This window comes from Kryptolebias marmoratus, linkage group LG21 (assembly GCF_001649575.2).
Source record: "Kryptolebias marmoratus isolate JLee-2015 linkage group LG21, ASM164957v2, whole genome shotgun sequence".
NCBI classification, from domain to species: Eukaryota; Metazoa; Chordata; class Actinopteri; order Cyprinodontiformes; family Rivulidae; genus Kryptolebias; species Kryptolebias marmoratus.
In genome coordinates this window covers 9,652,117-9,664,290 of record NC_051450.1, presented here as the reverse complement: position 1 = coordinate 9,664,290, position 12,174 = coordinate 9,652,117, and the positions used below count along the sequence as shown (strand labels likewise).

The following is a 12,174-nucleotide window of genomic DNA, read 5'->3' as shown; positions in this document are numbered from 1 at the left end:
TGCTCCCTGTGCATGCGTGGGTTTTCTCAGAGTGCTTTCCTCGCACTGACTAAAAACATGCATGTTATGTTAGTTAGTAACTCTGAAATGTCACTAGGTGTGAGTGAGCATGTGAATGGTTGTCTGTTTCATTTGTCTCTGTGTGGTGCTGTGATGGACTTGCGACATGTCCAGGGTGTCCCCCACTTCAGTGACCACTGCATATATGCACCCACCCTGCGACCCTAAATGGAAAAGCGGGTAAAGGAAATGGATGGAAGGATATTTAAGTTATGTCCTGAACTATGTAATTACATAAGAAACATTTTAATTGTCTCTGGGAGACCTCAGGGCAGACGCAGAACTCGCTGGAGTGATTATGTATCCTCACTGGCCTGGGGACACCTTGGGATCAAACAGGAGGAGCTGGAGGGAGTCGCTGGTGAAAGAGATGTCTGTTTTTTTTTTTATCCTGGACCTGTTGCATCCCCAACCTCACCCCTGATAAGCAGTAGAAGATGCAGGGGTGGATGGATGGACATTTTAATTGTTTTTACACAAGTTTAAAATTGAGGTCTTAATGAAATGTTTGGCAGATGTGTTGTCACAATTGCCATCTGTATTCAACCTAACAGTTGATACAGCAACTACAGTGTAGTCCAGCGTTTGGCAAATTGTTGGGGATAACCAGTTTTATTCCTAAATACTTTCTCTCCTGCAGTTCAGCCACATTTAGCTGGTCCTAGTCCATGTTTTAGGCATAATATGTATAATGAGAAGTACACTTCAGATGACAAAAAGCTTTAAAGGACTACAATAATCAGTCAGATTTACGAGTTGAGATTTCAGACATTAGGCAAAGTACTGTTAACGCACTATTAGCTTCTGTCTTTTTTTTCTTAGTTTATTTTCCTATATTTAACGGCTGCATATAAATTCTGATCATGGTTTAGACACAAAAGCAAAGCAAAACAGTAACTAAAACAAAAACCTAAAAGTTCAGACTTTCCACTTCTGAGGCACAAGCAATACAGCGTAGTTTGAGGTTAAAGTTGGGAAGCAACAAAGGCAGTATTTCCTTTACTTTGAGCTGGGGAAGTGACATTGCTTCCCCCTGCAAGTCTGAACTGCTCACTAAATAAGAGATTTTTTTTCAAACCTAGATGCCTTAAAAAGAGAGTAGCATGATTGAACATTGTCTGAGTTTTGAGCTTGCCTTCAGACACCCAAAAATATGTTATCAAACCTAAAGAAGTTTTTATAATAGTTTCCCTTTCAGGTTGGTACCACTTGTATTTTTTCTTTCTTTTGTATTTTTTTATTTGTTTTTGTAATTTCAGCAGTTCAGTTGGAATTTGGGAATTGTAACATGGTTGTTACGTTCACCATTTCAAAACCATCTGGAGTCTAATTGTCAATATATATATATATATATATATAGTTATAGAGTTGTTTTTTGTCAACAGTGGATGTTTTCTTGCTGTTCTATGTCTTCACACATTTATTCATGAATTTATGTATTTATTCACTTTTTGGCTAAAAGGTACAACAGAAAAGTTAGTGAAAGATTAACCAGTCATCACTATCAAGCTCTTACTTTGTAATTCTAAAAACCTTGTTGTATAATTATAGTTTCATATGTCAAAAAATCTCTACATTTGCATTAGTGAAAGACAGTACCCACTATGATTTTAGATATGTAAAATGAGAGCTTCAAAGCAAACGTAGAAGCACAAATTGATGTGGATTTGAGCTCCTATATTCTACATAAAAACAAATCATAAGCACCATCAAACAAAGCCTTTTAAGTTTAAAAAGCTACTTTCTAAGTCTGTCTTAATTGTTTAAAATCTGTTTGCTGTTTTGTATTAATTCTTAACATTATGCATATTAAAATATTACATAAAATGAACACTAGATGGGGTTTAAAAAATACAAAATGTTAAACAAATGCCTATATAATATCCAAATATGTCATGTAAAACATTTTGCACTGAATGCTGAAGCAAAGTATTCTGCACAGATAAACTTTTTTTGATAAACTGATTTTATTACTGTTAGAATCATGAAAAACTGCATTAATTCAAATATAATCTTTTGTGGACTTTTGAGTTTATTGTTGTTAATTGCATTTCTTTCAAACTCAAAAAAAAAATAGATTAAAAGAAGAAAAAATAATGTTAATGTGGTTAAAAATCATGTGATAGTACCTGCTTGCATACTTCGATTTTCCTTCTATAGTGTAAATCAAAGTAGATGGATCTTTTATGGAGGTAATGGCTTTGAGACAAGAAGAGAATCTGTTTGTGTTTGTTCATTTACCAGTTCTGTTTTGTAGCCAAAAGACGGATCACAGTGTATTGGACTGATGTGTTCAGAAGCAGCATCAGTTTGGCATCCAGTTTACTTTCCTAGAAAGAATTTAAGTTAGTTAAGTTTCTGTTGGCCTTGATATGTATTTTTGTACTAAGTCAACTGAACATAGATTGCATATTACTTGCTGTTTTCATGTAAAAGCAACATTATGTCCCAACTTTGTTTTAAGCCCACAATGCTGAGATATGTGGGTAAAACAAATATGAATATGTTAGTTTACTTATGTCTCTGTTTTTAGTTTTGTTTGTTTGTTTATAAATTAGCCTGCATACATTAAATATTTTGAATGCCAAAGCAAGAAATGCGTTTTTATTATTTTCAGTCATACTGCACCACCAGGACAAGCAGAAATGCAGACATGGCACATCTTTCTACAGATGCTGCAGAATAAAACATAACTTTGCTGGCACTCATTAAACCAAAATAGAACAGGTAGGATAAAATAATAATGCTTTCTCTTATTTGTTTTGTTTTTTTAAAATTCAACACTTCTTTTGTGTAAGATTGAAATACACACTTGGAAGAAAAACACACATAGAAAATCCAATTGGTATAATATTTTAAATTGTATTTTTGAATGCATGAATGTGTGTAAAAGTAAACTAAAGTATAAACTTGGAAGGCCACCACACTATAAACAAATGACCTCTTCTATTTCCCTCTAGGAGCAGGGCAGTGTATTGACTTTTTGGTGTATATTGATATATTTTCAAAAGAGATAAAAGATGAGACATTTTTTTCCCATACCACTGCTTTCATTCTGGATATATTCCAGCTAGACTATGACCTACATTCAGAAGAGGAGAAATTTGAGAATAAGGTGGAGAAGAGGATGAAAATCACTGCCCTGGACTTTTTTAGGAAATGACAGATTGACTGGAGAAAGTGGCTAGATGGCAGGTATTTGTCATCCTGTGTTGCTATGGGTGCAAAAAGCATTTGTGGTTTTACCTCAGACAGGAATATATGCCCACTGAGTCAAACATGGAGTTACTCTATAGTGAAAATAACACCTTGAGAGAAAGGGTCATTTCCAGATAAATGGAAAACACCCTGTTTTTGTGTGAAATATGCAATGTCATCACCATTGTGTAATGGTTAGAATAAAGAATGTTCTATAAATCTTACGAGTAGCACCACTTTCCAAAACTTTTAAATGCTGTGGAAATGTCATGTTAAAAAAACAAACAAAAAAAAAACCTGGTGCTTATCTTGTACCAATATGAGCTCTTTCCATCTGTAACATAACACCAGCAAAATGAGAAAAAAAACTTTGAGCATACCTTTTAAAAATTTTCTGATGTTGACGTCAGTAAGTTATTGTTTCAAGTAGCTCATCATAAAGCAAGCCTGCAACTAATTAGGTATGGAAGTTTTATGGAGAGTGAGATTTGGTATTAAAGAATGCTGTATTTTTTCCTTGTTATGGGCAAAATCTTTAAAAAAAGTTATTAATCAGTTTGAATGATTTGTGTTGGTGCTTTAAAACTTCTCATGCACAGGGACTAATTTCTGAAATGGACTCACATGGAAATAAAAAAAAATCCTTTTTGTGCTTGCCCACCTTTTGAACGATAAAGGTTCAGTGAAGTCTAAGAGCATGTTTGAAAAATTTCAATGGCTATGACATAAGGAATTTACAAGGGCAACAAAATGTAATCTCTCTGTGTCTGAACATCTGCCTCTGCAACAGTAAGCAGTGGTGCGTTCCGGCACAAATCACTTGTTAAAGCAAACTAGTTGACACCAGAACCGAATGCACTCCATCAGTGGTTGCCACCCCGCTTTTTTCCCCCCCAGTACAAGTATTACATTTAGTTTCCTGTCAGAACTTACCCCCACTGCACACCCCCATTAGCTATGTGAATTATGTTTTAGCAGCCAGCACTAATCAGTATTGATTTAGCTTCTGCAATTACAGCTGGCAGTGATGCATTTTGTGTAATGCTCTTCATATAAATGTGCATTATTGGTGACTCAATCTTTTTAATAATTTTATTATTATTAATTTGTTTAACAATACAGTACAAAAGGCAATAGTTTGTTTCCCCTCTCTTTATCATTATCATTTTTTTATGTTTGCCTCCTTTTTATCATTAACTTCATGGCAGGACTGCATTAAAGGTTACAATATCTTTTTTTTAATATGAATGTTAATACTTTATGACTCAGGAAGCAATTTTAGAAAAGAAGTTCTAAATTATGGCAAAAATTTTTGTGTTAAAAAAATGTGCTAATGCTTAATAAATATCTAAAGAAAATGTTTTAACTAATTTTAAGAGAACAATATTGCTCTATATTTACTAAATTTGTTTTTATTTACTAAATTTCTTCTTATCATAGACAAAAGAATTGCTTCTTTATGTTAGTGAGTTCACTCTCTTTGGCTGGTTCTGTGTATACAGTAAAAAAAGGAGCACAAAGTCAACTAATGTGACTAATTAATACGGAGTATTATTGACTTTGACCATATCCTTGACAACTATCTGTTTTAAAAGCAAGTTAATGTGTTTCACTTTAAAAGCATAAAAGTGTGGAGGCGTAGCTGATTAGTTCAGATTTAAAGCTAATTTTACTGGAATTTAAGTAGCCGTGAAGCTGACATTGCAGTATTTGATTAAGGATTTTCTGACAGACTTAAATGTAGAGTTTATAACTAAATAAAGCAAAATATATACAAGTATTAAAAAACCAATGACTGCACATTTAGCACCCAAACCCATGGGTGAAAAAGCTCAGCGCAGCTGAATCCCTTCTTTGACTTCCAGCCAGCGGGATCTTGGCTCCATGTAATTCTCCTGTTCTCTTGCCCCACATTTTACATCCATCTCTTCTGGAGCTATTCTCTGCAGGCTAAGTGCTGTAAAATATAAACATGCTTAATATAATAACAAAGTACGAACAGGATGCTTTAGTACATTCATAGCATGTAAAACAGTATGCCTGTAACATTCATGTCACTTAGATCATGACAGCCACATGTGGATATTTGGCTGAAAACAGGTCAAAGAGTAATACTTTCAGCATACGTAATTGTTAACGTGTTGCCAAGCTCATAGGTCAACAGATGATGCTGTCATTTAATGCTGCCGTCTGAATTTCCCTAGCATTAGTGTTGTTTGTCACAATCTTTCTCTTACATTGTTATACACCACAGAAGTGGCAGGACGGCACTTCTGCCACTTTAAAGAAAGCAAAGCTAATGAGCCACTGTTGGACCAGTACCACGCAGGTCACTGATTGGAAGTCATGTTCATACTCTAGACTGAAAACATTACCACAAGAAGGTATTGATGTGGTATTAATCAAGCGTCCACTGCTGACTCAATATCTATTACAGTTCATTTATGCACCATTATCAAAACCGTGATGATGGTTAATGAGTCCTTGAAAGGTTTTTCACATGCACCCTTCCTCTTTTGTGTTCAGGCATTCAGTTTGAACTTTTTATGTCGTAGCAACAGTTATAACAGCAAAATCCTCTTCCTTTAAAAGGTCCCAACAAAAATCTGAGAATCTTCAAATGCTTTTCATATGTGGAAGAATCAGTCAATTATTTTGAAGCACTGCAGCGGTTCAGGATTAAGGGACTTAGAAGTGCAACAGACATCAGGCTCCCTCTCCTTGCTTTAGCCTCAGAGACTTCCACAAACAGCGCAGCATGTCAGGGCTGATTGCAGTGGCACTGGGGCAGATAAGTCAGTCTTACTATTATCCTATGTAAGCTAGGACTGCCAAATTACAACTTTAGCCTTAAACCCCCACAGAGTTTGCTTATGGATGTCCTAAGCCACAGCAGTGAATAAGAAATCCTACTAAAGAGAGACGAGCAAGGTTTGAGAAGGGACGAAGAAAAGCAAGTCTGATGGGATGTGTTTATACATCTCAGGCTCAATATTGTTCAGGCTAGTGGGTCTCTCTTGTCTTTTTATTGCCGTCAGCACCCTCCCTGGCTCATAACTATGATGTTCTAAAAGCTTTGCAAGGACCATAATTTAAATTTATTCTTATCAGGTCATGGATTCACACACAGCTTCAATGCCACACACATATGACTAGTCTTACATTTAAAGGTTGAAGCACAAACCACTGAAAAAACATAGAGACAATTTCACAAATGGAGCATTATTAGTGTTAAGTGGTCGAACTTTAAAGGCAAAAAAAAAAGAAACAAAATCATGCATTGCAGGAAGTGCATTTAGGGTACTAGATTCATTTGTACATCCATTCCGTACATAAATGTTTTATAGTTTTATTTTGCTTTGTTAGCAGTTAAGGTGCTAACAAATGTGTTTTGTATGCTGGCTTGCTGAAACAATGCAGTTTTAAAGTTTTTCTACATTAGGGTTCTTTTCTGTTCCAGTTAATTTAATAAATCCTTTCCACCTTCTGTTGCTGCCTCCATTTACCAGCAATTCAATTCCTCCCAAGCTTCTTAGTATGTAATTTATGACTTCTGCCACATCGTAAATTGCTGAAAAACAGAGCTTTTTACCTTGCCCACGTATTGCGGGTCTGACCCCATGTACTCCTCCAGTACAAAAAACTGGTTCCACACCCAGCCTCTCTTGACGCGCTGAAATCCAGACGCCCCATTCTTCCTCGTCGAGCCCACCGAGCTCTTGGCGTGCTCTCTCCCCGTCCTGCTCCGTCCCAGTGGGGATGAAGGTAGACGCAGAGAAAAGACCGAACCCTCGTTGACAAGAATCCACAGGAACAGCAGCAGGCAGTTCCTTGTAAGCATTGGCAATTTGTGACGTTCCGGTCCTCAAGTTGAAGTAGTTGATGAGAGGTCTCAGCTATAGTGAAACAACTGATGCTGATGTATTGTTGGAATAAGTGAGGTGTAGAGCAGTGTTGGGTGTGGCAAACCCAAAAGTAGATTCCCAGGACTACACTCTGAGATCTCTGGAGCTCATTCCCTGAAAGAAAGAAAACAAACATATATTTAAAAAACAAACAAAATACCTCAATAATTTTTATATTACTTGTATGATTAATAATACCTTATTAACACAAAGATTAGAGGCAGTCTAGGGCGGTCTCATGTCATTCATGATCTTTATATACAGTGTTAATAACTTTTTTCATAAATACCAATCGTTAATAGCTTTCTTTTCATAAATACCAATGTCCTGGTGGCACTTGGCAGCCTATATTCTTTTCCCCTGCTGCTTACCTGCATTAGTTTTTAACTACTCAATGATAAATTATAGTGCTTTCACTCTCAAGCATAAAAGTAAGCGCTGTAATTATGCACCTCATGATAGATTACTTCTACACCAGGCAGTTCTCGTGCATACAAGCTCTAATTAGCCAGAATACTTGTCCCTACAGTGAAAACTGTGACTTTATTTTTGCTGTCAATTACAGGCCACCACACATTGTGCCACAAAGCTGTCAACGTTACTGCATTTCCGTACCCATAAAGGTTGAAAGTCTGTACTTTTAATGACACTTTAATGAAAGGGTTCTGATGAGTGTCATGCTTTACTTTGCAAAGCTTGTTGCAGGATATTTGATCATCAGAAAGCTGCTGATAAAAAAAGAAGCAATTAACTACTTTAAAATAAAATAAAAAAAAACAAGTGAAAAGTTGGTGTTCCCACAATGTTTGTAGTCTATCATCTAAAGATAAAGGTTTTGAATCAAATAAGTTTTGGAATCAAATAAATGTGTACTGTATGCAACATGTTGCTTTATGTTGACCATTTTCTTAAGCCAGGTTCACTCACTGCAAATTTCGTCTGTCAAAATCTTTTGTTGTGGAAAAGTATTGTACAAATGATTATTAGTTGTCAGCTTTAATCTGTGGCCTGTGGTCATATGATAAGGCATACTTGATTATTCTTATCATAGAAGGTCTTACAGCCTGGCATCCATTAAACATCGCTCTCTCTCTTTATATATATATATATATATATATATATATATATATATATATATATATATATATATATATATATATATATAAATAATTTATTTGTTTTAGTAGATTCCAGAATTGAAGTTGCTCAGAGCCTTGCTTTCCAGTTTAGGAGTTAACAATCACCTTGACTAAAAGTTCTCTGCTCAGCAAGTTACTCGCTCCCTTAAATTAGAGGTTTACAATGCAATTAAAAAAATCTAAAATTGACTTTCACCAGGTTGAGTTATATTCTAATCCATATACATTATAAATAAAGTATATTCTGGATAGAGTCATGATCGAGCCAAAAAAAGAAACCCAAAACAATCAGTTGATTAAATATAAATTAGTTATATCCCCATCCAAATAAATCTCCTTGCATACCCCAATAAAAGATCATCCTTGTAGTGATGTTTACATAAGACATGCTTTTTTATTCTCTGCGACATTACTCCAGTGAGGATTGCTGCTTGACATTTAATGGCAACAGAAGATTGAATTTACATCTGTAGCCGGGTGTTTGACAAACATGTATTTAATGTATGTTTGCTAGTCATACATGGGAAACCAAGACAAATATGCTATTCCTTAAGGTAGAATCTCACTGGGCTGTGACAATTGAAGATGAGACTGTGACTTAAATATCTGTCCATATTTTGGACAGAGAAGACACGTGGTTTGAGAGAGGGGGTGAACAAATCATTTATGTCAAATGAGAAAAAAAAAACAACTTTAACAGAGGAGGAAGTCTTAGATTTTAGCATTCTAAAATTCAGAATGGAGCATTAAGCCTAATACCCAGTCATTTTTTCTCACACCTTCATGCATGTGACCAAAGCATCTCTATTGTGAGACAGGCAAACAAATACCTTAATGACTCTCCATCGGTAGGGGAATCTGCATGTGAATCAAGCTTGCACAATGAAACATCTCATGCAGCTTAAAACTTGGAGCTCCACACTTTCCAGTTTTGAATTGAGAAAGCTCCTTGGATGGGAAGCAAAAAAATCTTCAACTTTAGAATTAAAGTTGATTTTTTTTTTAATTTTTTTTTTATTGAATTAGTTTAAACCAGTAAATAGCATTTTTCAAACTTAAACCTTCCACCAACAGATGCAAAACAAGTTTTTTCTTTTGTTATTTTTTTGTTTTTTGTTTACAGTATATGCATGGTTTTTAGCTTTATTTATCAGTACTAGTAAAAGAGCAACATTTTAGGAAAATTAAAAATTTTGTAAGTGAATATGTATTGGTTACACAGGCTATCCCATTAAAGATAATAAATTTGTTGAGAGCCATTTATCAAAACTTCATTCATTATTGAGCAAAAGACTTCTCCTGTTCACACTTTGTTTACAATGTTGACTGCCTTGTCAGCACCAGAGCATTCAACTTTGGCCTTGTTACAAGACATTCAACTGTGCTGAAAACAAGAAGGGGATCACAATTTGTTGGGAAGAATGAAGCTAATGGTTCTAACACCTGGTTTATTGTTTCTCTCTCCCTCCTAATGCACTTAGAAGCTGTACAGTAATGGAAGACAGCATGCCTCTGATTTCATAAATGGAGCCCTCATTGACATCATTGTCTTTGATTAATTATACAGACTTGGAACATTGGCTTCAGAGGAAGATTACTCCAGCAAGGTTATCTTGAGTAACCAGATCCATTTATTCTCTGTCACCGCAGTACCTTTAAAGTCAAAACTGATCTGCAAAGTTCTCCATATGAAATTGGCAGGAACTGCGTTGACATGGGTCAGACAGGCTTCTCCCGCAGGTCACTGCTCATTTAGCTTCGACATAATGGAAAATGACTGTTCTCATAATTCCTGCAAAATCACGCCTCTGCCACTGTTCGGTCCTGGGAGGGCTCGATGCATATTTTATGAGATGAGTTCATTAGCATATGTCGAGCTTCGGTTGTGAGCCTTGACCTGTGTTTCTACTTCAGATAGCACAGTGCAGTAGGCTGACAGTGCTCTCACACATCACCTTCAATAATCAAAGAACATATGGCCAGCCGATCTGCTGGTGCAGATTACCACCCACAAGAAACTCCCACAGAAAGTTATTAGTTGTCAAGGCTGCCATAAACATGACAAACAAAAAAGCAGGCATTGACTCCTGGAATGAAGAGGAGAAATGAGTCATGTGGAATCTTTTTTTTTTTTTAATTTCTCTTCCCTTTTTGGTTTCTATGCTCTTTTTTATTTTCTAATAAGCGAGCAGAGATGTTTTTTTTTTTTTTTCATTTTAACAACCTCATTGGTTTGCACTGGGCACCAGCATTTATTCAGAGACATAGAGGAAGTTGTTTTAACAGGGTTAGAAACCCACCTACTTTTGATTCAAAAATGATTTGTGATACAAATATGTGCTAGTTTGCTTTCTCATGTTTACGTTATAGCTAAACATTAGTTTACAAGGAACTTGCTATTTAAGCCATAAATAGCTCCAAAAACATTGAAATCATCATGCAGCTAAAGCCTTTCCTTTTCTAAAGAATTGAGCTGAGTATGATGTAAAAATTGAAATGCCTTCTAGGTCATTTTGTGCAAACTATTAAAACTTTTGGCATTTCATAACTAAAAGTTGATATGTTAATACATATGCAATAGTTTCTCAGAGTATTCAGAAAATTTGCTAATATTTTAGCAATATGAACTTTTTCTTTTCTCCCAGGGATAGTTATGTTGTATGAGAATCTGGTTTAACTAGAGGTTTTGTAAAGTTGGCTTACTAATGGTAGATATTTCTTTACTTCCTTTTAATTTCTTGTTGACATTTACTTTTTTTTGATAGTCTAATAAAACATCTTCCTGCTGGAATGAAATCTGGTATCTGACTACTGTGGTATTCCAATGAAACTCTACTCTCGACTTAATTCTGAATGATTCATTAAAAAGATTGTTGAAAATAATTATTATGAAGTGTTTAAAACCAACAATAGACCTATTTTATTACAATAAGTTTTACTTTGAGAGTGTTGTTTAGAATAATTGATCACATTTTTAACATAAAGCTATTTTTAGAGCTATTTTCTAGCATCAGTAGTGGCTATGCCAAAGTATTAATAACATTTATAGAATGGTATATTTGTAAAAAATGACATAAGATGATCAGATCATCTTGCCCTAGCAACTTCCTCATTTATAGTAGATGATTAGAATTCATTTGCATGAACTACATATTAGTAGCAACATTCTTCGTCACAGAGCTTACTGAGGTAGTTTACTAATCAGCAATAATAAAAAGAAAAACACTGGACTGGAAAAAGACACAATGCCTCTGTTTAAATGCACAAATCACATTTTCAAAATGTGACTTTAATAGTCGCGCAATTGTCTCTTTCGTACTCAGAGTTGTTATGATGTTTAAGACCAATTACCTAGTTGACCTGCAGGTCTGACAAATGAGTAAATATTATCTGTACTAAGGCGTGCTATCCAGGTCGATCACAGCGAGGACAATGTTTTTACATGACTGAGACAGAAGGAGACAGTAATAGCACTGAAACCCCCACCCTCACCCCTAGAAAAAGACTGGGAACAGAAAAGTGTAGGTGGGAGCAAAGTAATGAAAATGGGAACAGCAACACAGCTGGCCAATCAAACACAATAATCAAATCATGCTTTGTATGTAGGTTACCAAAGCAATGAATAGGGAGGAAAATCAGGTTGTTTGCTTCTGAAATACCTTCATTTTAGACTCCACTATTTAGTTTTGACCTTTCTGAGGTCTGTGTTATATATAACCTCTCTGACCCAAGGTGTAGGTTGTGCAAGGAGGCCCCTGAGACAGTCCAGCACATAACAGCAGGGTGCAAGATGCTGGCAGGGAAAGCATACATGGAACGTCATAACCAAGTGGCTGTCATAGTGTACAGAAACATCTGTGCAGAATATGGAC

General features: G+C 35.6%; 1 protein-coding gene across 1 annotated transcript in view; it reads right to left on the bottom strand.

Moving 5' to 3' along the window:
• LOC108234660 (cadherin-12) overlaps nucleotides 1-12,174 on the bottom strand; it is a 130,568-nt gene that overhangs the window by 71,394 nt on the left and 47,000 nt on the right. The window contains exon 2 of the mRNA XM_017414026.3: nucleotides 6,851-7,277. Within this exon, the coding sequence (XP_017269515.1) occupies nucleotides 6,851-7,099 (249 nt within the window). The 5' untranslated portion in view covers nucleotides 7,100-7,277. The remainder of the gene's footprint in view (nucleotides 1-6,850; nucleotides 7,278-12,174) is intronic.